At 43.3% G+C, this 27,636-nt stretch overlaps 1 protein-coding gene across 3 annotated transcripts in view; it reads left to right on the forward strand.

Annotated features, from left to right (window-relative positions):
* Positions 1-27,636, forward strand: part of DIAPH1 (diaphanous related formin 1) — a 218,675-nt gene that overhangs the window by 32,328 nt on the left and 158,711 nt on the right. For 2 of the 3 annotated variants that reach the window (XM_044281006.1, XM_044281004.1), the window contains exons 2-6: positions 16,251-16,277; positions 21,248-21,397; positions 23,618-23,719; positions 25,804-25,934; positions 26,844-26,921. In XM_044281006.1, coding sequence (XP_044136941.1) covers positions 16,251-16,277; positions 21,248-21,397; positions 23,618-23,719; positions 25,804-25,934; positions 26,844-26,921 — 488 coding nt within the window. The remainder of the gene's footprint in view (positions 1-16,250; positions 16,278-21,247; positions 21,398-23,617; positions 23,720-25,803; positions 25,935-26,843; positions 26,922-27,636) is intronic. The other variant, XM_044281005.1, reaches the window with a different exon arrangement.

The following is a 27,636-nucleotide window of genomic DNA, read 5'->3' on the forward strand; positions in this document are numbered from 1 at the left end:
TATGCAGAATTTTTAATTACATGCAATTACAAAATAATTCAGACCCAGGTATTGTTCAGACCCCTGATCTGATATTGATGATCAACACAGATGACTTCAGCTGCCAAGAGCACATGAAATAGATCAGCCAGTTTCATGGGTACAAGTTTGCTTACAGATGACCTTTAATCTTCTAAACCACAGCAGGTACCTGTTCACTTCTGGAGAGGGAAGAAAACTGCTGCCGGATAGCATCCTGGGAGGAAAAGAGGATCAGGCAGGATCCCTCAGTAAGCCGAGAAGAGTCTCCTTGTTGGCCGTGGAGCCTGTAAGGCAGACTCTGACTCATCATAGTTTCCACACTCCCTGATTCCAGCCTCCCAGATCTGACTCCACAACCCTGCTTTTATGCAGTCCACCTCCCATAAATTACTGTGTGAATGCTGTAAGTGCCGTAATGGTGTCCATATGATGTTACCCAGCTTTCCCAGAAGCGCCATTACATGTTAACCCCCTATGTGGCCCGTTCACAATGTTACTTACAACGTATCAATGTGAGCCTGCACTGTGTTTCATAAAGCGGCGGATGTGTGGAAACCACAGCAGGTCCGTAGAGAAGCTGCTGCACTTGTTTCCTGTGCTCAGACAGGAAATGCAGGGACGGGCGTGCCAGGAGGATAAGGGTTGTGGTGGATACCCTCATGTATGATGCAGGCAGACACCTTGTAGTCATGGGATAACGCACCCGGCAGTGCAGCCTTCATGGAGAATAGCTAGACAATTTTGCGGAACGGGTGCGGACCCATTCATTTCAGTCTTCTGAATTCAGTCGGTCTATGGCCAACATGAGGTTCAATTTCACATGGGTGATGGGGAAACCCTGACCTTAGTGCCGTGTGAGGGACGCTGTGAAATAACTAGGCAACCTGCATGTGCCCTGTGATGTAAAAGATCACGTTGGAATTCCCTTAGGGAAATATTGGGGTTGTGGTTCTCATGACCAAATGCCGCTTTAGCCCCTTCCAGCCCTTTTCTTTTCTTTTCTTGAGCATCCTGATAGGAACAGGGATCTATTAGCAGACAATTGGTGTATACAGCTTTTCAATAATGTATGGCTCCTACGAGTATGTTACTTAATCCTCCATAATTACAGGCCATCCACCTGTCTCCTACGACATAATACAGCTATGGAGCTGGTGTGGTAGAATTAGTACCATGGTGGACTGTTCTCTCAACCTCCCTCATCAGATGATACTGATATATTTGTGGTAATAAGAGAAAGGTAGGATTTAACTTCAGCACCCACTTAGATCAAACTAGAACACTATAATAATCGAAGTTTGGGTTAGTAAAACCACTTTGGTGGGGGGCTTTGTGTTACTTCCTTGATGTGGACATAATGTACTACCTTACTAAGCATTAACTCTAGTCTGGGATATGCAACATAATGCATTAGAAGGGTTTGACAAGTCCCAGGAGCCAGGTAGTATAATGTTTTTGGTGTTGATGGAAGATCTTGTCTTCTGCCAGATGGTTCTATTCATTCTAAACTTTTAGAAATATCTGTGGACTTTCTGCATTCATACTATGACGTTGAACATTAATATTGCTGATACCAAGAACAGTGTGACAACACAAGATCAGCCCACATTCCTTCTGTAAGTCCGTACCTTGAGATTGCTTGGGTTGTGCAAGGTACAAAAATTCCTGCGGGTGGAGGCCTGGACCTAAGAGCTGTGCTGGTACAATAAATCCAGGAAAGCAATATGACAGAGGTAGGCAAATAAATGTGGAGATCTTCTATTGTAAGTTGAGATGGACTTGAGATCTCCTTGGTAGCATGTTGTGATAGGACTATGTGGAAATGGGATCAGGGGTTGGTATGACACTGTCCCTGAATATTACTTTCTAAATATAATACACAACAGTTCCAAGCGTTTTTCTTCTACCCTCTGCCAAGACCACTATGAATCCATATTCCAGCCATGATGATCTCCTGCAGAGTTTGCTGTCCAGACATCTTAGGTTCCCCACGTTCCCATCATCCTCCATGTGTTCTCAACACAAGCTCCCCAACCACCTGCAACTAGAGCCCACCTCGTATATTAATGCCAGCCAGCATTTACTAAACACCAATCATAAGAGCACACCTTATGCATTGATGCCACCCTCAGGTTGTCACAACCAGAGGTTGTAATTGTATGCTTTGCCAAGAGTCTTGCATGTATTTCTACTCCTGAGAATTTGCCTGTACTGAGGAGCTCTTGGACCAGCAGTGCTGGTGTTTGACAAGGCCAGTTGTAAACCCCCATACTTGCAGCTAATAGTAGGTTGTGCCGATGGCATTTACTTAGGAGGCTGCAGCTGATTGGCCTATTATGATGGGTCTGCCGGACCAGAGGACATATGACACTGTATCAGTATAAGATATTTGTGGATGGGGGCATGTTGGCTGCCTGTGAGGAGGTAATCTAAGTCAGAGGTGGACAGTAGTGGATGGTGGGCTGGGGATTTAGGGTTAATAAGGTAAATGCACAGCAGCCAGGTATAGCCAAATGATAAAGTATCCAGAGTCCGACTATATTCGGACTCTGGATAATCTTTAAGTGAAAGGCATCACTACATTCAGCTGAGCTAGTCCTGCTATTAAAAAACTATTAATTCTACTGGTCAGCCTAGTCTATAACCATTTTTCCAGTGCTCCCACTCCATTCCTCCATTCAGAAACCCATTCCATTCCTCCATTCAGAAACCCTGAGCCCCACCATTCCCTACTATGATTTCAACATTTAGCCATCAGCACCTTCCAGAACCAGCTATCATTCTTGGGCAGTAAACGCTCGCCTTAAGTTCCTGCAACCCAAACATGTGACTGTATAACCCCCAGACTATGCAACTGTACATACCATCTCTCTGAGTGGGGCGGTATGACAAAATTTCAGAGGCAAGCGCCAATTTCAACGTTCTCTATATAGGCATCTGATCTACTCTGGATGATGACATTGGCAATGGATATGTGGGATCTTCAGCTCCTGCAATACAATATATAGACTAAGGCCTCATGCACACGACTGTATGTATTTTGCGGTCTGCAAAAAATACGTATGATGTCCGTGTGCATTCCGTATTTTGTGGAACTGAACAGCTGGCCCCTAATAGAACAGTACTATCCTTGTCTGTAATGTGGAGAATAATAGGACAAGTTTTAAATTTTATTTATTTAATTTTTTGGAAAAGAATGCACACGGAGTAACCGTGTGCGTGTGTGTGTGTTCCCCCCCCCCCCCCGACCCATTAAAATTAATGGTTCTGTATATGGTCCGCAAAACCCCCCCCAAAAAAACGGAACTGACACGGAAGGAAAATACGTTGGTGTGCATGAGGCCTAACTCAGAAGTTTTGCTTCCCATAGAGTCTCCATGTGTACAGAGCATTTATCATCTGTAACCTAGTGTCTGCTCACTGTATGTGCCTGGTGGTCTCTTCAGCCCCTGCCAACATCTTGGATGATTGACCCACTTCGTTAGGCATAAAATGTAATTAGTGTACAAAGATGATATTGTTTTTGCAGCTTGATCACTGCTGGGTGCCTGTTTACATGCAAACAACAAATCCAGCGCACCCTGTATGTCGCATTCCCAGCGCACGGATCCAACCAGGTAGGTCTTGTGTTAGCAGTTTCCCGTTTACATGTATCTCATCCATCCCGAGGCCTGGTCTAAAAACGTAATTTCATTTTTGAGGGAATTTAATTTGTATACATTTAAATAGGAGGTTAATTATTAGGATCCTTAGTGATGTTGTGTACTTAGTTTTGTTATTTCATATATATGGCCAGTTCTTTGTTTAACTTTTCTACTCCACTGTCTCATATGTGACCTAATAACCTAGGTGGAAATCTATCAAAACTTGTGCAAACTGAAGCACCAGAACTTAGCAGACCATTGTCAATTTAAGGTGGACATTTCCTTTTTGAAGAGTGCCTCTAGCTTTGTATGCTACTGTATTTCCTGCTAGCAGTAAACCATAGACTTCTGAAAGGAAGAGCGACCCATTATATAGTCAAAGCAGTAGAACGTTTCCATCTATGTCTCTATAAACCCACTGGGTCTAATTGTTAAACTGTGGCTGCCAGATCCGTTAAGACATTCCCAGAAGGTGCTGTGTGTAAGAGATGGTCTTAGACGGTCTTCTGAATAAGTATTAGGATTTGGGGTTTTGCATCAAATTACAATGGATAGACCTAGCCCATTATGTGGCTTTCTGAGGATATAGGAACCCAGTATGAAATGTACAGTAGTCAGATGGCGCCCACAGCATTGCTAACCCTATATGATTTATGCATGTGTTGTTGGGAAGCACGTGGCGGACACTTGGAAGAGGAGGACCCGCTTTGTTCCTCAGGGCACTGCTGGCTCGTGGGTTTTTGCTTGTCATCTGTCTTAGAGTTGCTAATGAGTAGATGAGCAGGACACTGCTGGTCTGTTTTCTTGTAAGTGGGACAAGGTTTCTCTCAGCTGACTTGCCCGTTGGTTAGTGGAAGTAGCAGCTTGTGAATGGTACATTGTTCACTAGCTGGATGGTGGCGCTGGGATACTGAATAGGAACTTGACAGCCTGGAAGTGTCCCACTGAGGATCTGCTCAGTGTCTTCACCGCCTGGCTGTGGAGGGCTGTTTTTACACCAATGCAGCTTTTGTTGTGTGTGTGGTTTTTCTGTCGCCGGAACTGCCTGGCGACTTATGGCATTTGTAAGACTGATCAGTCTGAAAAATGCCTGATCGGTCAGAAAAATACATAGCAATACCACATCCGTCTTTCTGGTGTCATCCGGAAAAAAACTAATCTGGCATTTATTTATTAATTTTCACTTTTTTTTTTTTGGTCTGCACATGCGCAGACCGGAAGGACGGATCCAGTTCGGTATTTTGAATGCCTAATCCGACACGAATACATTCCTATGGAAAAACATGCCGGATCCGGCATTCAGGCAAGTGTTCAGCTTTTTTCGCTGGAGATAAAACCGTAGCATGCTGTGGTTTTATCTTTGTCCTGATTTAGTCAAAAAGACTGAACTGAAGACATCCTGATGCATCCTGAACGGCATGCTCTCCATTTAGAATGTATGGGGATAAAACTGATCAGTTATTTTCCGGTATAGAGCCCCTGTGACGGAACTCTGTGCCGGAAAAGAAAAACGCTAATGTGAAAGTACCCTTGGTCAGCATTTTTGTAGCCTTTCTTTTAGATATCTTTGTGCAAATTAGGGGTAGTTTTATCAAGACCTTCTTGTGGTGTCAGTCTTGATATCCCCTAATCTGCTGGAGGATGCCCTTAATTTATGGCAAGGTTCCGGCCTTGTCATAAATTAGGGGCATCCTCCAGCAGTCAGTGCGTCTAAATCAAAAGGTCAAAGCTGCCATCGATTTTAACTAACCTAAAAGATAAACGTGCTGGGCCCGATGGCCCTGCCCTCGCAACCCCCCTTCTTGAAAGTGGCAAGAGTGGCATAGAAATGCCACTTGTGACTAAATTTAGTCGCTGTCGTCAAAAAAGTTGCAAGTTGCAATAAATGACTTAGGGAGATGATAGATCTCCCCCACTGTGTGTTCTACCACCTGGCGTTTTTTATGGTGTTTTTTTGTGTCTTGTATTATTATATGGGATAGTATGTAGTGCAGTATGAGGAAAATACATTGGTACAAAAAGCACCATGCAAAAATTCCATAAAAACAATGCAGCACGCATTGGCGCCTTTTTTAAGTGGGGCAAATGAAAATCGATGACTGTCTATGGAACAGAAATGCCTGTTCATGAGGGGGGGGGGGGGGGGGGGGGAAACAGATCCTCAGCATGCTGGGAGGGGGGGAGTGCACCTTTTTCATGAGAGTGGCGGATTGGCTCCGGATGCGTTCCGTGAAACTCGCACCATTTTGCAAGCAAGTTCAGTCAGTTTTGTCTGCGATTGTGTGCAGTTGTTCAGTTTTTTCTGTGCGGGTGCAATGCGTTTTGATGTTTTTTTCACTGAAGGTTTACAAACAACATCTCTTAGCAACTATCAGTGAAAAACGCATTGCACCCGCACTTGCTTGCGGATGCAATACGTTTTTCACGCAGCCCCATGGAGGCACACTACACACAATAGTCCCCATTATAAACTAACAATACCTAACATAAATAAAAAACACAAAAGTTGGATGAAAAGGCCGCAGTGCTTTATTATGGGTTACCAAAAAATTACCATAAATTATTACTCAATAAATTAGCATAAATAAATACATTAATTTAACCATTACAATTCCGTCCAATAATCATTAAAAACCACAATCCACTCAGCTGTAGCTGAGCGATAAATCCCACTAATAAAGCACGCGACATAAACAGGGAACAATAATCTAAAGGGAGGGAGGGCGGGCGCAGGTCACAATCTTCTTAAACTGGCACCTCAATACAGCGGAACACCGCAATATAAAGGTGCCAGCTTCCCGCCGTTTTGCTCCCTGTCAAATCAGAGTGATGGATTTCTCCCCCAGCAACCGCCGTAGCCAATCAGGAGAGATCTGGCCAACTTGTCCAAAACTGCTTCCAACCAGCCAAAACCGGTTTCCAGGTAAGCTTAACTTGAGGTAAAATTCACCTGAGGAAATAAGAAGGGGGGGGGGGGGGAGAGAAAAGGCGCTAAATACCCCTATAACTACATTTAACCCTTATGTGTATGTGCCCCCATGTCTCCCCCAAGCTAAACGCTCTGGGGGGGCTCATCCATTCACTTCTATGGGGCCAGGGCGGCGTGAAAAACACAGAATATAGAACATGCTGCGATTTTCACGCAACGCAGAACTGATGCGTGAAAAACAATGCTCATGTACACAGACTCATTGAAATGAATGGGTCAGGATTCAGTTCACGTCACGCATTGCATCCGCGCGGAAAATTCGCTCGTGTGAAAGGGGTCTTACTGAGAGCAGAGGACATTGCTGGGCCCACACACCTTCCAGTACTCCAAGATACAATAGTCATTTATTCTGAAATGATCATTGTAACTTTGGGGCGCTTTGGAGGGGGGGGGGGGGGGGGGGGGGGCGCCCCCCCAAGCATAGAGGCGGACACCCCTTTTAAGGCTATGATATGAAAGCCATCCTTCTAAAAAAATTCCGCCTCCTGACTTCTCAATGCTTCACATCCCTCCCTGCATTGCCAACCTCTAAGTATGAATGACTAATGGAGTTCTATTTATATTCCTATTATAATGCCCGGTTGCACAGACAAAATCTACCAGTCTATCAGCTACAACATGATGATAACCTGTATGGTTACCTCATATTTGTGGGTGGCTGTTTAATAGTATGCAATGAGACAGACTACCTCTCCAACCTTGTACACACCTATGTGGCCTGCCAAAAGCATAGCAAGTGGAGTCCCACCCAATGAATCAGGCCAACAATTGTTTGCTTGTAACTATGGGTGGAGAACAGACGTTTGCCGATTGTGTAAACCTACAGATTGGAGCATGGGGTGTATTATTAGTCATTTAGATGTAAACCTTCAGGGTACAGAAAACGTGTAATCCTTGTGATATGGGGTTTAGAATAGGCTCTTGTATTGTATTCTCAAGTGTTAGTGAGTATATTATATTACAAGTTGTAGTCTAATGTGCACATAGTGGAAGACTGTTGGAAGAAGCTCGATCATGGAATCCATTAGTTTATTTTGCAACATTTTTTTTAAAGGGCTTTTTTAATCTTGATGACCTATCTTCAGGATAGGAAATCTTGGGCATACGCCAGTGGCAGTACCATTGAAGATCTAACCTGTGAAGACAGCTCAGAGACCTTCATGGAGCTGTGCATGTGCAAGATTTGAGGTGAAGTAATTGGAGCAGTGAGGATGTCTGGCCCAGTCAATCTCGCTGGAAGAGGGAGTGGTGAAGTAGTGCTCCGAGGGGCTAGGCCAGTCCCTCGGTGCTCTGAGTACCTCATTTGCATTTAACAAAAATAAGAATTGCTCTGCATCGGTAATACAAAATGCTGAGAAAAATATAGCATTTTAGTCACTGTGCTCAGGCAGTACTGTATGCCTGGATTAATAGGTTTAATCATGGTGACAGATGCCCTTTAAGGCCAGGGTTCTACACGTGGCGCATGATATCTCACAGTGAAGCCCTGGCTTTTTGGTCAGTAGTTCTTGTAAGCTGTTGAAATGGCTTCTGATTTGAATAATCGTTCTCAGTTTTTTCACCCACTTTAGGCTACATTAATATGGGTCCGCGATCCGCTACATACGGCAAAAGATAGGACATATCCTTTTATGGTGCAGAGGCATGGACCTGAAAGCCCATGAAAATGCTTCTTTGGGCTTCTAATCCGTGCCTCTGCTCCGCAAAATAGGACATGTCCTTTCTTTTGCTGTATTTTGCGGATCACTTACCCACCCAAGTCAATGGGTTTGCGGTCCACAATATGGTCAGAGCCTTACAGTCGTGTAAATGTAGCCTTACTTGTTTCAGTGGTTTGAATAAACACCTTCTACAAGAACAAACTGCATGTGTGACTCTGATGAAACAAGCACAGTGTAACGTCTGCTGGAGTGGAGTAAGTGACCATTGCCTCCTCCTCCTCCTCCTCCTCCTCCTCCTCAGATCTGCCTCTGTTGTAGAAGTGCTTCTCGTTCTGAACGAGTTTGTCTTTTGGGGCTGTATACTGTGTTTTTTTTATGTTGTAATCGGGAAACAAGCCTAGCCTCTCATGCAAGGACCCGGTCCAGTCTGTAAACAATTTAGGCAAAAAGGAAAAAGATGTCCAGCAAGGAGATGAAAATAAAATCTTCAGTTTTTATTTAGCTTCATGTAAAAATACATCTTCACATGAAAAGCGGGAACACAGCCAATGCGTTTCGACCTAACAGATCTTAGTCGTGGTAAGCCAGTGCTGGGCATCTTTTTCCCTTTTTTTTTTTTGCCTTCTCCGGCATTTCATTAAAGGGATTTTTAGAGAACCATTGACTTGTGGTTTCCGGGTTTTAGTGCTATTACATGTTTTACATGAGCAATCGGCGTGTGTGCTTCCTGTTTTACTACACCCTTTTTCCTCATCACGTTAGTGGAGATCATGTCCAGAAGCAGCAGGGTTCTTTTATTGAGCGCTTGTCTGCCTACATATTTTTGTGTAGGATTGTGTTAATGTAGGGAACGACCGATTTTATCAGAATTACCGATATTATCGTCCGATATTCATGATTTTGTAAGTTATCGGCATTTAACCTTGCAGATATACTGATAATGCCTCCACCTCGCAAGCACACACGCCCGAAGTCTGAGAGTCTGCCATGTCTGTCATCTGCCAGTTCCATCTATCGCGGGAGTACAGGAGAGACTACGCGTGTGGGCGTGCCTGCCTGAAACGTCCCCGAACGGGACTCCGTAGGCGACGCTAGTCTATAGGACTGATGTCGCCGATCTAGAGGCGGGAAAGTGGTCAGTGTAGGCCAGGGTACCAGAGAAACAAAGAGTGCCGAGACCGTATACACAGTGTGGGATATGGTAATAAATACGTGCGTTATAGTATTATAGATATACAGTGTGTTATATTACCTACTACATCATACACACCACATAAACTGTGTATACCTCATACTACATCATACAGTCAGACATTATATAGCATGTACTGTGTGTATGATGTAGTTAGCATGAGGTATATACACACTCTACATGTATAATAGTATGAGGTATGTAATGTGTGTGTGATATGAAGTATATAATATATAACGCACAGTATGTTATGTATGCTATAATCAGGTATATAAGGAGTGTATGTATGATGTAGTATGAGCGAGGTATATAATATCACACTATATATGTATAATATAAGGAGCGTATGAGGTTTAGCACACTATATACAATTGCAACAAAAAGTATGTGAACCCTTTGGAATGATATGGATTTCTGCACAAATTGGTCATAAAATGTGATCTGATCTTCATCTAAGTCACAACAATAGACAATCACAGTCTGCTTAAACTAATAACACACACAGAATTAAATGTTACCATGTTTTTATTGAACACACCATGTAAACATTCACAGTGCAGGTGGGAAAACTATGTGAACCCTTGGATTTAATAACTGGTTGAACCTCCTTTGGCAGCAATAATTTCAACCAAACGTTTCCTGTAGTTGCAGATCAGACGTGCACAATGGTCAGGAGTAATTCTTGACCATTCCTCTTTACAGAACTGTTTCAGTTCAGCAATATTCTTGGGATGTCTGGTGTGAATCGCTTTCTTGAGGTCATGCCACTGCATCTCAATCAGGTTGAGGTCAGGACTCTGACTGGGCCACTCCAGAAGGCGTATTTTCTTCTGTTTAAGCCATTCTGTTGTTGATTTACTTCTATGCTTTGGGTTGTTGTCCTGTTGCAACACCCATCTTCTGTTGAGCTTCAGCTGGTGGACAGATGGCCTTAAGTTCTCCTGCAAAATGTCTTGATTTAAACTTGGGAATTCCTTTTTTCTTCGATGATGGCAATCCGTCCAGGCCCTGACCCAGCAAAGCAGCCCCAAACCATGATGCCCCCACCACCATACTTCACAGTTGGAATAAGGTTTTAATGTTGGTGTGCTGTGTCTCTTTTTCTCAACACATAGTGTTGTGTGTTTCTTTCAACCAACTCAACTTTGGTTTAATCTGTCCACAATTTTTTTTGCCAGTGCTGCTGTGGAACATCCAGGTGCTCTTGTGCAAACTGTAAACGTGCAGCATTGTTTTTTTTTTGGACGGCAGTGGCTTCCTCTGTGGTATCCTCCCATGACATCCATTCTTGTTTAGTGTTTTATGTATCGTAGATTCGCAAACAGGGATGCCAGCATATGCCAGAGACCTTTGTAAGTCTTTAGCTGACACTCTAGGATTCTTCCTCACCTCATTGAGCAGTCTGCGCCGTGCTCTTGCAGTCATCTTTACAGGACGGCCACTCCTAGGGAGAGTAGCAGCAGTGCTGAACTTTCTCCATTTATAGACAATTTGTCTTACCGTGGACTGATGAACGGCAAGGCTTTTGGAGATGGTTTTATAACCCTTTCCAGCTTTATGCAAGTCAACAATTCTTAATCGTAGGTCTTCTGAGAGCTCTTTTGTGCGAGGCATCATTCACATCAGGCAATACTTCTTGTGAAAAGCAAACCCAGAACTGGTGTGTGTTTTTATAGGGCATGGCAGCTGTAACCAACACCTCTCATCTCATTGATTGGACTCCAGTTGGCTGACACCTCACTCCAATTAGCTCTTGGAGATGTCATTAGTCTAGGGGTTCACATACTTTTTCCACCTGCACTGTGAATGTTTACATGGTGTGTTCAATAAAAACATGGTAACATTTGATTATTTGTGTGTTATTAGTTTAAGCAGACTGTGATTGTCTATTGTTGTGACTTAGATGAAGATCAGATCACATTTTATGACCAATTTGTGCAGAAATCCATATCATTCCAAAGGGTTCACATACTTTTTCTTGCAACTGTATGTATAATATAAGGAGTGTATGATGTAGTATGAGCAAGGTATATAATATATAACACACTGTACATGTATAATATTATGAGGTTTATATTTATCAGCTATCAGTAACATGCTGGGATGTCATATGACTGCTGACAGCATTTAAACTGCTCTCAGCAATGCAGGTACATATTTACCAATGATAGAGATTTACAAAAAAAGCCAAACGTTAACTATAAACATGTTTATTTAAAGAGGTTGTCCGGGTTCAGAGCGGAACTCGGACATACCCATAATTTCACCCAGGCAGCCCCCTGATGTTAGCATCGGAGCAGTTCACGATGTGCTCCCTTGCCCTGCACTGGATCGTACAGGGCGAGGGCTCTTTTTTTATTTTCAATAACACACTGCCGGGCGGAGGCTTCTGCCCAGCAGTGTGTTCGGTGACGTCACTGGCCATTTTACAGGCTAGGGTAGCGCTAAAGCCCGTTCATCAGTGCTGGAGACGTCACTGGGCTCACTGGTGGGTGGAATGAGAGTCTGGTTCGTCACCGGAACTCCAGAAAATGCCTTTTCCCTGCGTGATTCAGCGCAGGGCAAAGGAGAGCATCGGAGCATGAACTGTTCTGATGCTCAAGTCAGGGGGGCTGCCTGGGTGAAAATGGGGATATGTCTGGGTTCTGCTCTGAACCCAGACAACCCCTTTAACATCAGATTTGTGTAGGAATTTTTTTTATTCTAAAATGAAAATGCACAGAATATCAGTATAAGCTATCGGCCTTGAATTTAAGGGTGCGTTCAGATGACCGTAAGTGTTTTGCAGTCTGCAAATTGCAGATCTGCAAAACACGGATAACAGCCTTTCCGTATTTTGCGGCCCACACATGGCCGGCGCTGTATAGAGAATGCCTATTCTTGTCGGACAAGAATAGGAAATACTATATATATATATATATATATATATATATATAATTTTTTTTTTTTTGCGTCAGACAGCGCACGGTGTGCTGTTCACATCTTTTGCGGCCCCATTTGTTCTGGGTGGGGCTCAGTCAGTGTATTGCCTCCTAGAGAGAATAAAGCAACCTCCTGATGTCTGGACCTTGTAACCAGAGACGGCAGCTGCAGGGAACACTATAGAATAACATAGGACTCCAGTGGTTCCTGCTGTTCTATCTTTACTTTTTCTGCTGCAGTAAAGTAATGAACGTCCATGTGACTGCTGCAGCCAATTATTGGCGTCCGCAGTTGTGTGCCATTCATGCTAACGTCACTGAGGCCAGTGATTTGGCTGCAGTCATAGTGGTTATGTACAGTATTTTAGCACTGCAGGAAAATTGCATATAGGCCATCAAGGACCACAAAATCATTGACAGTGCTGACAGGTAAGTAATGCTTGGCGCGTCGTTATATAACATTCCCTGCATGTACTTAAATAGTGTTGAGCAAAGCAAGCTCAGATGCTTCATCTGAAGTCTCTTCGTTCAAAACTTTGTAATAACACTGTACAAATATTAACTGTACAGTATTAGAATGTATGGGCTCCGATGAGCCAAGGTCAGTTCTTCACGAAATCGCGCTTGACTTCGTTCAAAAAATTCAGTAGTTGATTTCTAAAGTGGAAAACCACTTTAAAACTTAAAACCGAACTCTGCTTCGCTTCCGACTAGTACGTCAAGTTTTAAAGTGGTTTTCCACTTTAGAAATCAACTACTGAATTTGTTGAACGAAGTCGAGCACGACTTCGTGAAGAACTGGCCTTGGCTCATCGGAGCCCATACATTCTAATACTGTACGGAGACTAATCTCCGTACAGTATTCCGATATTTTGAGCAAACCGACGTCAGATGTAGCATCCGAAGCTCGCTTCACTCAACACTAAAACTTGTTATGTTCTTGCAAAACTCCTTTAGAGGATTGGCCCATCTCAGACATTTGATGGAATATAGTTAGGAGGATGTGCCATCAAAGGAAACCAAATCCAGCCCTCCATTGACTTCAAGTAAAACTTCCTCTTTATTGTAGAAAAATTAAAAACCTTCTAAACACTGGTCCAATAGTGGCATAACGTAGGCTAGGTACACATTAGCGTTAGACACCTGTGGCAGGCTGCATCGCCAGACGCGACCTGACACCCTCCGGCCCAGTTCATTATAACGGCTGCGACCTGGCAAGCATGCTGAGCATTGGCTGCGCGCAGTGGTTTTCTTCCATCAGGTCCTTGGCATATTTGCCAGATCTCTGCCAGTCCCCATTATAGTGAATGAGAGAGGGCGGTGTCAGAATGCAGAGAGATGCTGCCGGATCGAAAATATATATTGAAAAAAATGTGAATAATGGATTATTTCAATAGTGATTAATCAATTCTTAAGGAATATTCAAGCACAAAGGTAATCTCCTATTTAACCCACAAATCCCCCAAAATACTACTTGGCAATTTTTTTTCTATGTCCCAAAAAAAAAGACTTGATTTATCGTTATTGAAACAATCTGTTCATTATTCATTTTATAGATCACTTCTGGGGGCCCTTTCAGGAGATGGGTGCGGGTCACAGCTTCTATCTGACATTGATGGCATATGCTAGCGATATGCCATCAATATCCGGGATGGAAAACCCCCTTTAAGGAACTACAGGGACTTGCCTAAATATCAGACATTACTTGAGCAGGTTCTTTTAGATAGCAGTGGCTAAGCTGGGAATGTAGGAATAAGCAGTGTGTGCCCCTTTAATAGAGGCAGTAATTCCTGAGCAGTCAGCCCCGTGCTCGCTCATGTGTGCGGACTTAAATAGCTGACCCAGTGACCCCGCTTAGCGGGCAGCAAAAACACGTCTGGTTATTCTTCTAGGCTGCTCATGTTCAGACTTGGGGGATCCGTTTTTGGTCTGATTCAGTTTTCAGTTACTCTTCCCCACTGATGGTAACTGTGACACAGAAAGCTTTGAACTAGGGCACGTGTATACACTGTGAAAAGTTACTGCCATGTAGATCACATGTCTCTATGGGGCATTGACCTAAAAGGAGGCCTCCATTGGGCGGTATTAGTTGGCATGCCTTTACTGTATAGAGAAGTGCAGAAAATGTAGAATAGGTTTGTATATATACACTACTCACAAAAAGTTTGGGATATTTGGCTTTTGGATGAAAATTTATGGCAAATGTAAAAATGTCACGCTACAGTGAGATATCAGGAAAGTAGGGCATTTAAGTAGAAGCTTACAATGGTGATTTCCTCATCTCAACCAACTTATTGAAACAAAAGCCAACAACAGTGGTGGGTATACTCCCACAAAAATGTCAATGTGCCCGATCCTTTATCTGTTTGTAGAGAGTTGGGTGCTCGCCATACACATCAGATTGTTGGTCGACCCTGCCAAAAACATTGGGTTCTGCCAGCAGTAATCTAGTGCATATGGGGCCTTAAACAAGTCGGAACTGTTAAGCTGGTCGTAAAAGAGAGATCAACTTTCCGTACAGATTTTTGGTCCGATTGGTCTACAGTGATGCGTATAAGACCCTCCTGTTTGATGCTCATGCCCCCCCAAGAAGAAAAGGAAAACAGATTCAGATTTGTTCAGTTTATAGTAAAGTCAAGGAAAAACAAGCGTTCAGTAGATGGCCTTCTCGTTTATGGTCGACTTTAAGGCACCTTTTCACAGACCCATGCGCTGGAAATCTTTGGGAGCAAACGCAACGTTCCCTATAATTGCCTAATGAAATGTGGGAAGGGAATCTGAGATCTTGACAGCCCCTAGAAGGTATCCGCAATTTACTAGGAACTCGTTTGCTATCATTTTAGAAAGCGTGTTGATGCAGTGCATGTCCTGTGTTCTGCAGTCCCCTTGTGTACACCTTACATTTCTGGTATGGGTGTTTGTGCTGCCGCATGAAGTTACTTGTTGTCTCTTTGGGACTAGTGCACCCTCTTGTGGAATATTTTGTGTACTACAATCAGAAAACCATGCAGAGCTGAATACAGCCGTTCACCACCATTTTACTAGAATGTTAACCAGTGGGGATAAACTGTTGGGTGCAGTGATTTTTGTCCAGCCAAATCTTCGTTCTGTCATTTAACTGTATGTTAGAGAAACTGTCCCTTCATAAAATAATTCTGCGTTGTCTTAGAACTCTGCATTGTGTCAGTCTCCTGTTATTCCTCCTATTAATATATTGACAACTAGGTTTTACCGTTCCCTTGTTAAAGGTGCATGTCCCCCTATAGACGGATACTATTATAACGGATTGCACTGTGTATCTCCTGGATGTGCTCCAGAATTATTTTATTGGGACATAAAGCAGTCCATAGGACTGACATATCATCTTTAACACCTATGGCTTAGTTCACATTGATGTTGTAGGATCCATTAGGAGCCGCTGATTCATATTTCATCCAAAATCAAAATGACCAACGTCTGATCCGTCACTGCCATTATTTTCATTTTTCTGTTCCCATGACAGGTGAATGTGAACAGAGCCTTAGCTCTATACTTCCATACCACACTGCTAAGAGCATAGTATTGAATTTAGCTTTGTATGTGACTGGAGAAGAGGTTCCATACAAGAAGTAAATTCTGGCTGATGATGTGATGTTTTCTAGATTCCTGTACATAGCCACTGTCCATTATCACGTAGTAAATGTTGGTGGCCTCTCCATTTATTCTGCTCTCTTCATTCTGTTTGGTGAAATCTTTGGGCCATTTCTTCTGTCCGACTGATTTTGTCTTTTGTCTCCCATTTTATTTTTCTTCCCACCCTCATAATTCATTTGGCTATATCAGACATTTAAACGTCTCATGGTAGATGAGGTAAGTGTGTTCCATGTTCCTGCCATGCCTGCCGCTTCTTCTCTTGTACCACTTCATTCAGATCCAATGGCTGAAATAGGTTTAATTTTCACCATTCTAACGAGATCCATCAGTCTTCGGACCAATTATTGCCTGATCTGTTAGAACTAGTGTTAAACTGTTCTCCATGAAAATACAGGAAACTGTCCACGTCTACACGACTGTATTACAGGCGCATTATGTGTCCGTATATCGGATATGTGAACCAACCAGTTGATCCCTACGATGTTGTAACTTTGGGTCCGTAAACTCATTGCAAATTACACTCGTGGACCTGGCCTTTTTACCAAATCAGAGGGTACATGACACGGACATTTCAGCCATTCGCTCGATTCTGTGTGGTTGCATTTCTAACCAGAGTATGTTGCTGTGCTTGTGTGCAAAATTAATAATCCAATGCTTGTGGATGACTGAGAAAAAGCTCATAATATATGTATATTTAATTTCTTTACTCTTTACATCATTCATGCCTATTTGTTTTATATGTTGCCCCTAGAGGGAGCTTAAGAGCTTACTGAAGACAGATTTATTACTGAGTTCAGTGGGAGCTGAATAAATCTTGTATGAGCTCCCTCTAGTGGAGCTTTCATTCTATGTATGTATTATGTGAAGCAATGCTTAGTATCAAAAAATGGAATTACATTCCCTATACTAATATAAAGTGAATCGGCATAGAAAAAAACCCAAAACAGGGCATGCATCTATAAAGCCAAGTGAAGACACGTGATCACAATCTGCTTCACCTTCCTGTTATGGCCAATAGCTATTTTTCCCACATCCCCCATACACATGCATTCTGAGTTCAGAGGAATAAGCTGCTGTGTGAACATAGGATAGAGCATACTAAAATCCAACATTCCCCATCTTTCATGCCCCCTTATCTTACATGGGGAGAGCTGACATTTCTCCGTACACATTAGATAGTTGTCCCTTTCCACCAAAATCTGGTCTGGCCAACTGTCCTGTAAGTGGCAGCATGTGGGGCACATATCACAAGGATCATTCACAAAGGGAGAGTGAGGTTTAACGGGGTCTGTCTATGTAAGAAGGGAAGAATCGTCCTGCGTGCTGCCCTGTTCCTGCCATCTCCAGTAGAGTGTTAAAGCGGAGGTGTGAACATGGCCACTAGACTGGGCAGCAGAGAATGCCAGGCTCCTGGAATCCGGTTTTATTAGTTATATATTAACTTATTATTGCTGTTTCTTCCCTTTTATGTAGTATTACAGGCCTTTGTTCTTGTACTGATGTATACAGATATATGCTTCCTCGCGCCACTAACGTTGCAGCTGTGATTTATTTGCTTGTTTTTTTATTACTTTACACCTACCCGCTTTTTTTATGAAGTACAACTAACTCATTACTAATTGTATGCATGATATAAAATGCCATTGTATCAAGGTTTTTATTAAGCAGATTCTTATATTTATGACTTAGGTTTGCAACAGCAAAAATGTGCATGCTAAAGAGTTGTCTCTGTGATGTATTATCATTATATTTTTTTTATAAAGTTGATTAAACTGGGCTATTTATCTTGGTCATCCTGGGTTAAAGCGGTTCTCCGGGAATTAAGAAAATTAATATACTTAAATATTACTGTATTGTGAGAATATATATATATATATATATATATATATATATATATATATATATATATATATATATATATATATATATATTCCCAAATACCCTTTTATTATAATGGCTCATTTTTAAATAAGTAAAGAAATAAAATGGCGGCCGTCCTATTCATACACACAAAGCCTGTCCTCACAGAGCAGGACAAGTTATTTCACAACACTGAGCTAAAGAGCTCCCTCATCCCCCTCTCTACTCTGCTTGTCAGAGATTATGATCCTGAATACAGCTGATAAGATCACCTGAATCTCTGTAGGAATGGAGTTCACGAGGAGACATGAAGTACAGAGAGGAAGGTGAGGATGTGGATAATGAGCAGCAGCTCTTGTATGCATCCTCCATTACCACAGCTCCACACCGCAGTCTGTCCTGTCCGTCCTCTCTGTACTTCATGTCTCCTCATGAACTCAATTTCTAGAGATTCAGCTGAACATATATTATCTGTATTCAGGCTCATAATCCCTGACAAGCAGAGAGGAGGATGACGCAGATCTTTGGCTCAGTGTTGTGGAGTAACTTGTCCTGCTGTTTGATTAGGACAGGTTTTCTGTGTACTAATAGGATGGCGGCCATTTCATTTCTCCTAATGATAGCTAAAACAAACCATTATAGCTAATGAAAGGTATTTGGGAATCCAACATAATAAAATCCCTGTATCAGTGCACTGTGTCCATGTGTGTCTCAACAGTTTTGCACTGGGCATGCGCGGCGTCCAATCAGGACACACACACACACACACACACACACACACACACACACACACACACACACACACACAGCGCTCCATAACTGTTTTAAGCCCCATGCTGCTCTGCCCTGGCAGTGGTCCGATGATTGAAGGGTTAATGCCCCCCCGCAGCACCCACGCAACCCCCCCCCCTTTCCAGGATGCGCACCATGTTATGAGCCGACACAGTCCGTGGAGAAGGAAGGAGTCCCTCCCCACTGTGTGCGGCTGCTGCTGGCCACCAATGAGAATAGAGAGGAGTAGAAGGGAGGGACTGTGGCCATTGCGTCACCAATGAATACAAACGCAGTCTGAGCCACGGCCAGCAGTCTGAGCCACGGCCAGCAGTCTGAGCCACGGCCAGCAGTCTGAGCCACGGCCAGCAGTCTGAGCCACGGCCAGCAGTCTGAGCCACGGCCAGCAGTCTGAGCCACGGCCAGCAGTCTGAGCCACGGCCAGCAGTCTGAGCCACGGCCAGCAGTCTGAGCCACGGCCAGCAGTCTGAGCCACGCCAGCAGTCTGAGCAGCGCCAGCAGTCTGAGCCACGGCCAGCAGTCTGAGCCACGGCCAGCAGTCTGAGCCACGGCCAGCAGTCTGAGCCACGGCCAGCAGTCTGAGCCACGGCCAGCAGTCTGAGCCACGGCCAGCAGTCTGAGCCACGGCCAGCAGTCTGAGCCACGGCCAGCAGTCTGAGCCACGGCCAGCAGTCTGAGCCACGGCCAGCAGTCTGAGCCACGGCCAGCAGTCTGAGCCACGCCAGCAGTCTGAGCCACGGCCAGCAGTCTGAGCCACGGCCAGCAGTCTGAGCCACGGCCAGCAGTCTGAGCCACGGCCAGCAGTCTGAGCCACGGCCAGCAGTCTGAGCCACGGCCAGCAGTCTGAGCCACGGCCAGCAGTCTGAGCCACGGCCAGCAGTCTGAGCCACGGCCAGCAGTCTGAGCCACGGCCAGCAGTCTGTTCTAGCGCCTGTTATTGTAACGGGCTTTATGTCTAGTTTAGTTTATTTATAATTTTAAGTATTCTCATTTTCTTAATTCCCAGAGAACCCCTTTAATGTGCTAACGCCATATCATTTAGCATGGTTCATGGTTTTAGCACAGAAGCATGCCCTATTTTTGTCTGTGTTTACAGATCCTTTACACCCATTATAGTTAGAGTCCGTGAAAAACATGGACCCAATATGGACACCATACGTGTTTCATCTGTGTTTCACGGGTCATTTATAGGAGATGCTGTGAAAATTAATTTTCAGCTATGCAGTGTAACACAGAGAGCAAAAAAAAAAAACTGACACACGGACCAAACACAGATTCTTCATGGAAATCTTCACTGAGGAATCACCTGACCATCTTGTCATTAATTTCATGAGTGTCATGTGAATGAGGCCTAACAGTGGGTCCATGGACAACAACCATGGGTCTATGTTGATTCTGTACATGTAGCTTTTGGCCCCTGAGCGCTCGCCCTGTACACCAGAAGACAACACGGTCTATGACACGCTAAAGCACACACAGTGCTCTCTCAACCCCTTTTGCGTGCTAGTTACTTGTATAAACTACTTTGCTAATAGTTGCACATGTGCCCTTTTAAAATCAGAAAATGCCATCTCAGCCTAGGTTGCTAGTGGAATGTGACCAGACATCCGTACGTCTTTAGTAGTTTTCGGCTGACGGCTCTTCTTCCCGCCATGTGCATGTACGATCAGTTTGGCCAAGCTCTGTTGAAGCTTGTCTTCCATGAGGGCAAAGGATTGAACATGTTGAATTCTAGAATGCCCTGACATATGCACTCGGGAAAGAGCCGACACACCCTTAACCACATAAGATAGTGGACTAATCCCGCCTAAATCGGCAGGTTCTGTCAGCTATGTACCTGTAGTTATGGGACCCAAGGGTGCATCTGACACCTATTACCAGATAGACAGACATAATATTAGGTTCTCAGTGCCTATAGGCAGGCCGTGTAGTGAGCTTCACTATACGTTCATCATATACTGTAGTTATAAGCAGTTGCATAAAATCACTTTAAATCACACCTTAAATGTCATGGTGCACCACTCCCAGGCTGACCCTGCCAACTGGCAGGACACTGGAGCCCGGGGAGCTGAGTCATTTCCATTGTGTCTCGGTTCTCATTGCATTTGGAAAATGTCCATCTATTCAGGGGCTGTTTACAAAACTTTGTATAGAAACCATCAGATACCATGTTCAAAAAACCCGTCTTACACCTGTGCCCTTACCGATCTGACAGAATAACGATATGTGTTGTCTGAGAATATGGAAAAAAGGATAGTTGCAAATACACAGAATTTTTTACCAAAGTAAAAGTGGAAAATGTAGTGAGTTCCTCTAGACCAGGGATGCCCAACCTGTGGCTCTCCAGCTGTTGCAAAACTACAACTCCCAGTATACCTGGACAACCTACAGCCATTAGGGCATGCTGGGAGTTGTAGATTTGCAACAGCTGGAGGGTCGCTCTAGTCCATGAATGTAGTGAAGAGAGTTTAATGTCATGTATTGGGAATCCTGGTAAATGCGGCTTCTAATATGGCTCCATTTCTGTTACGCAGCTGGAACGATTCACAAGCATGAGGATAAAAAAGGAGAAGGAGAAGCCTTACATGTCCCACAGGAACTCTGCAAACTACACCGACAGTCCTCTGCAGATCCTGCAGGAACTCAATGATGAAACTGTGCTGGAATTGTTTGAACAGATGCTGGTAAGTTACGCGCCTACAGGACCCATCAGCCATGCCATTGTACTCTACTCAGCCCTTGTTCATCTCAGAACAACGTGGGCCTCATTTACACTGCATATAATGATTAGCAATTGCTGCTTATTTAGTCCATGTAAATGTAGCAATCATACCACCAACATTCGTTCATCCCCTTAGTCTCCATTCAGATGATCGTAAGGGCTCCGTGCCTGTATTGCTTCCACAAACAGAGGGTCCACAATATACGGGCACTGGCCGTATCCACTCCGTGGTGGTAATGTGGACCCATTGACTTCCGAGGGCTTTTGGATCTGTGCCTTCACACTGCAAAAGTTAGGACGTCGTATCTTTTGCTATATCTTGCAGATCGTAGGCCCATTCAAGTCTGTACAACAGTGCACACAGGTAGTGCCAGTGTATTGGGGACCGCAATTTGCGCACCGCAGCACGGGTATGGGGCACTTATGTTCATCTGAATGGACCCTAACATTTTTATCTTTTAGGCAGCACATCCCCTGTTTACACAGATTTGTGCTGCCCCAAAATTATTTTATGCCCTCAAACGATGCAATAAACACTGGTTTGCTTGTTATTTTTTTTTTTTTTTGTACAAATGTTCAGCCCATTGTCATTGAAAGAGTATTATCCTTCTCCATGCACCTTGATTCCTTCCTTTGTCCCCGAAGACAGGCCCGGAGAACGTGTCGGTGACAAATGCAGTATGATGTCAGTAACAGTTCTATTTATTGTTTGTCATACAGGGCCTTATATACTTTCAAGCATACATACAAGAATAGCTGCAGCTCTCATTACAATAATAGCAGTTCCTTCTTCAGTCATCACGTGTATGAATATTTACATTGAATGTGTCTGTTGCCGGTGAGATGGTGTCAATTCTGTGCTGATTCTTATTGGCTGGCCTGTACAATAGCAGGAGTCACTTGACCACCTGTGTGTGATTGGATCTGGACGGTGTGAGAAAGCAAGCGTGATCACCATGGTTGTGCAGACAGGGGAGAATACGGGCAGAATGTGATGGGGAAGGGGGCATGACAGACTGGCCTCATCATTGCCTGTGTGAGAACAGGGGAGGAGAGATCATGCGAAACTTATAGAATGGGGAAAGCATTACATGTGTTGAGCTGTGCTACTACATGAGAGCTAGAAAAGGCAGCAACATCCTGGACACACCTCAGATCCAACATGTATTATTGAGAGTGACACGTACATGCAGTTTCCTGAAACTGATTGACAGAATAAAGGTTACATCCTGAAACGTTGTGCAATTTTGTTTTTAACTTGAAGTGATCATTAACATATGTAAAAAATCATAAATATATTATTCTTTAGTCACAGACTCGCAGCAATTAAAATTAAGCCCAGTTTGACAATGAAGCAGCAGGGTATTTCATATTCTGCACAGCTTTCTTTCAGCAGGCACATATTTTATAACTGCGTGTGTCTGCCGGTCCATAGCTAGGGTATAGGCAGCTGAAAATGGCAGCATGCAATCTCCGGACTAAACTGCTGGCCTGCCGTGAGGTATGGCAAGTCTGTTTCCGATCCTCTCGGATATTATCGGGAGTGATTCTGATAAAACACAGTGTGATTCTGATGAAATTCATTTTAATAGTCCGGTCTTGCACAGGTTGTGTCCTAGCTTTATAGTGATGGAAATGTAGGTCCTCTTGGGGTATGTTCACACTAAGGATTTTTGGTGTGGATTCTGTTGCTAAAGGCTTTGCCAAAAATGCATGCAGAACTTTCTCATTGAAATCAGATGTTAAAACATACATCGCTCTTTTTTTTTTTTTTTTTTTTTTGTCGGCTTGCAGTTTTAAAAACTACACCTTGGCAAAAAGAAGTATCCTGTCCGTTCTTGGAATCTGTAAAAATAGATGAAAATCCCTGCCAAATCCACATTGCAAATCATGTTAAAAACATGTAATGAAAAAAAGAAGCTGCATCCCAAAAAAAAGGTGGATTTCGCATGATGTTTTTCAGCACAGAAAGTACGGTGTGTCAACATACCCTTAGTGAGTTCCCCATTTTCAGCCTGTGTGTCTAGTCACACTTTCTTCATGCTGCACTTTTATTGTTCAGTGCCATGGGTGGTCATATGCTAGGGGCACCTCCGTCAGTGGTGGTTCAGAATTGGTTTCTGTACATGACACGTTATCTACTATGGAAGCTAATGCCTTTATCTCTTCTCTGCATTCCTAGAATGACATGAACCTCAATGAGGAGAAACAGCAGCCCTTACGGGGGAAAGACATCACAATAAAACGAGAGATGGTCTCTCAGTATCTGCACACTTCAAAAGCGGTGAGATTTTTACCTTGCTACATTCCTCCTGCCCCCACGACTGCATAACATCGTGTGCAGCACACACTGGAATATTTAATGTCTAGGCCATGTCACTTACCAGTCACTGAAAAGAAGGATTAGAATGTCTATATGGCACGATGCAGCCAAACAATGCTATTTAGGAGAGAGGGCAAGGGAGTAAAGTGCCCTGAAGGTCTGGGCAGTTTGGCAATCTGTGTGGGAAAAAAACCGCAGCCATATAAAATTCCTATTGATAATAGGAGCAGGATTTGCACACAAAATCTGTATTTGAACAAGCCTTTAGGGTATTTTCAGATGTTGCGATTGTGGTGCACTTAGAGGACCTGTCCCTGGTATAAATTTTTTTAAGTTGCATTTTTGTGTCCCCTTTCCCCGAGTTATTAGGACCACTACTTGTGGCATCAGATAAGATCACATATTCTATTGATTTGCCAAGCAGCAGTGTTCTTCACAACTCCAGTGCTGTCCAAACTGCATTAGAAGGGTGCAAGACACTCCCGCTTGACTTGGCTGGAGCATCTTCTGGACCCCTTCAGTGTTCTCTTACTGGGGCTTCTACTCCCCGGCTGGATGTCCACCCAGTCCCCTGGGCATTAGTGAGAAAACTCAGCATGGTCTTGAGAGAGAACTTGTTTCACAAGACCGCGCTGTATTCGGTTCTCACTGCAGGATGGACGAACAGAATCCAGCCAGTGAGGAGAAGGCACAGCGGCAGAGCTGGTGTGGAGCTGTAAAACCAAGTCTTTCCAGAAGAAGCTCCAGCCTAGCATAATGCTAAGTCTGGCAAACTCGAAAGGGAGTGCTCCTCACCGTTCCAGTGCTGTTTGGAGTGGTGACGAGCAGTTCCGTTGGAGAAATGACTTAATATTGGGCAGCGGAACTTAAAAGGGAACCTGTCACCGGGATTTTGTGCATAGAGCTGGGGACATGGGTTGCTAGATGGCCGCTAGCACATCTGCAATACCCAGTCCCCATAGCTCTGTGTGCTTTTATTGTGTGGGAAAAAAAAATGATTTGATACATATGCAAATTAACCTGAGATGAGTCCTGTCTCAGACTTATCTCACGTACAGGACTCATCTCAGGTTAATTTGCATATATAAACATTTATTTTATTTTTTACACAATAAAAGCACACAGAGCTATGGGTACTGGATATTGCGGATGTGCTAGCGGCCACCTAGCAACCCATGTCTCCAGCTCTATACACAAAATCCCGGTGACAGGTTCCCTTTAAAGCCTTGATATCTGGAAAATGGGGACACAAACAAAAAAAACCCATAGCCTGAATCCGAGGAACGTCCTGAACACATGTAGGTAAGGCAGTTTAAAAGATGTAAACTAATAAAATAATCCTCTTTAAAGCCGTATCTGAAAAACCACATGTGGTTTTATTGCAGTTTGTACTGGAGAAAAATGTTAAATAAACGTTTCATCTGTAAAAAGTCCAACCGCATGGAAAACCACAGCAAACCACATAGGTTTTTGATATATTTTTTCATGAAGGTGGTGGCTGTTTAGTATTATAATTACACACAGATATAAGGCCTTTCACAAGGTTACGTGTAGTGCACCATACTGGAGGAGGTTCAAGCATTCAGAAAATACTCTTCAAACTTTATTAGAAAATATTAAAACAACCACATGACATGCTAAGTCTTACGTTTCGGACATACTGTTCATCCATACTCATAACAAAGTATCCGTCAAGAATAATGTAAAACCTCAGGAACCAGTGAAAATATGAAGTGGGCGGCACTGGGGTTATGTCATTTGTGTTTACATCTGTCTATAATACTGTAGACGTTCACACACAGACTTACACACATGGTTGATACATTCCTCGTGCCCACTATAGTCATCATGTTGTATGGTACACTGCTGGCTGGCAGTCTGTTGGTCACGCCCATACTATTGGATTGAACCGGTTGCACAGCACCTTCTTGGGGCTGGAAGCCCTTTCTCCAGAGTCCTATGGTCTGAATGCATTCTCAGCCATAATAATTGCATGTGCATATTCAGACTGTTGCCACTTTAACATTTCCTTGCTTTGACCACAGGGTATGAACAAAAGGGAGAACACAAGGTCTGCGCAAATGTACATCCAGGATCTCAAATCAGGTTTGGGGGATGCAAACCTCCTGTCCTGTTTAGAATCCCTGAGAGTTTCGCTCAACAACAATCCAGTCAGGTAAGCAGAGGGACCAGGACAGCTGGTTTTGAGACAGCCGGGATCCAGCAAGTATGGAATGCATTTGGTGATTGCTTTCTCCTGGATACAAGCAGTGTTGGAGATGTTTGGGTCTCATCTCCCACCTCTCTGGTAGTAACCTCATACTGGGGGGGACCTAAGGCTCAGCTGACTGCTGTCTTTTAGGCTGACTTTAGAGATCTGTTGGACACAGTCTCCTCTGTATGATGACCCAGGCGGTATAGCTACACGTAAAGCTTGCTTCTGGGGCTTTTTTTTGGATTGCATTTTTACTAATTTTAAGCTAAAAATAATTTTTCTTTTGGTCTGTATTAAAAATATTTAGCTGTTCTGTTACAAAGGATTAACTGTTTGTCAAGCTGTGTGACTGGTACTTTCACTTTGTGCCGGTCATCTAATAACTCTTATTTCTAATTTACTAAGGGGTCAGAGAGCAATCGGCTGAGCTGCCTGATGAGAAACCGTAAAAATACAGAGATTGCTTCTAGAGAATCTCAAAACCATAGGGGCTCAACATTTTTAATAAAGACCAATTGAAAATAATTTATTTTTAGCTCAAGAGGAGTATAATTCAAGAATAAAAAATGTTGCCCCCAAAGGTGTACATGGCCTTAAGGAATACAGCAGGGCCTGGCTGTCGGTCAGTGGTTGTCAACATAACTGTATACCATGGAGGCTTAATGCAAACCAATCCTTGATGTACAGTTACATCATGGAGAATTTTGCCCACTGAACATGACCACAATTTGCTTGCATGGCATCCACTGTAGTCTATAGACGTCTAAGAAACAGGATGTTCCTTTTTCTAAGATATTGCCAACATTTCGACATGTTTTTTATATGTTGACATTAACAGGTCATTTTTTTTTTTCCCTTTTTTTTTTTTAGTTGGGTGCAAAATTTTGGAGCGGAAGGTCTTGCCTGTCTCCTAGATATTCTCAGACGACTACAAGATGAACCGTCATCGTAAGTATGGTTGGCATCATACACACAATGGGACTTTGAACGGGCATATACTTTGAAGTGTTTTTTTTTTTGTTTTTTTTTTTGTTCAAGGTTTAAGTGAATTGCTTTTCTGGAGTTCATGCACATGGCCATATGACTTCTCCAAGGGCTCATGTTCATGACTCGATATTGCTTCCCATTGCTGCACTAAGCTGTAATAGGGCATCCATAGACTTCTTTGAGGCCTCACTTTCAAGCCGAGGTGGTTTCTTGTCATATTAGATGTACAGTGGTCCCTCAAGTTACAATATTAATTAGTTCCAGGACCATGGTAGCTTGAGTCCATAACTCTATGGAAAACCAATAATTAGTTCCAAAGCACAAAATGTCATTTCAAGATAAGAAAGTGAAGTTTTAAGAAAAATAAGCAGATAACCAAGACAGATAAAGCAAGTCTATACATGAAAAAGACAGGAATATATCCTGTAAGCTGTAAATCACTTTCTATGGTGAGGGCAGGAGCTTCTTCAGGGTCTTACATACTACATACATGTACCAGTAAAGTAAAATGAAGCCGCAGCTCTTCCTGGCAAAGGCATGAGGTACCACAGAGGTGCTACTAGACAACCAATACAGGTATTTTACCAGAAAAAATAGCCATGTAGATTAGTTGGATCTGAGGCATTTTATGTAGAGTCTAGATTCAACTTGATGATGGCCCAGAAAAGACCATTAT

This window comes from Bufo gargarizans, chromosome 2, assembly GCF_014858855.1.
Source record: "Bufo gargarizans isolate SCDJY-AF-19 chromosome 2, ASM1485885v1, whole genome shotgun sequence".
Taxonomy (NCBI): Eukaryota; Metazoa; Chordata; class Amphibia; order Anura; family Bufonidae; genus Bufo; species Bufo gargarizans.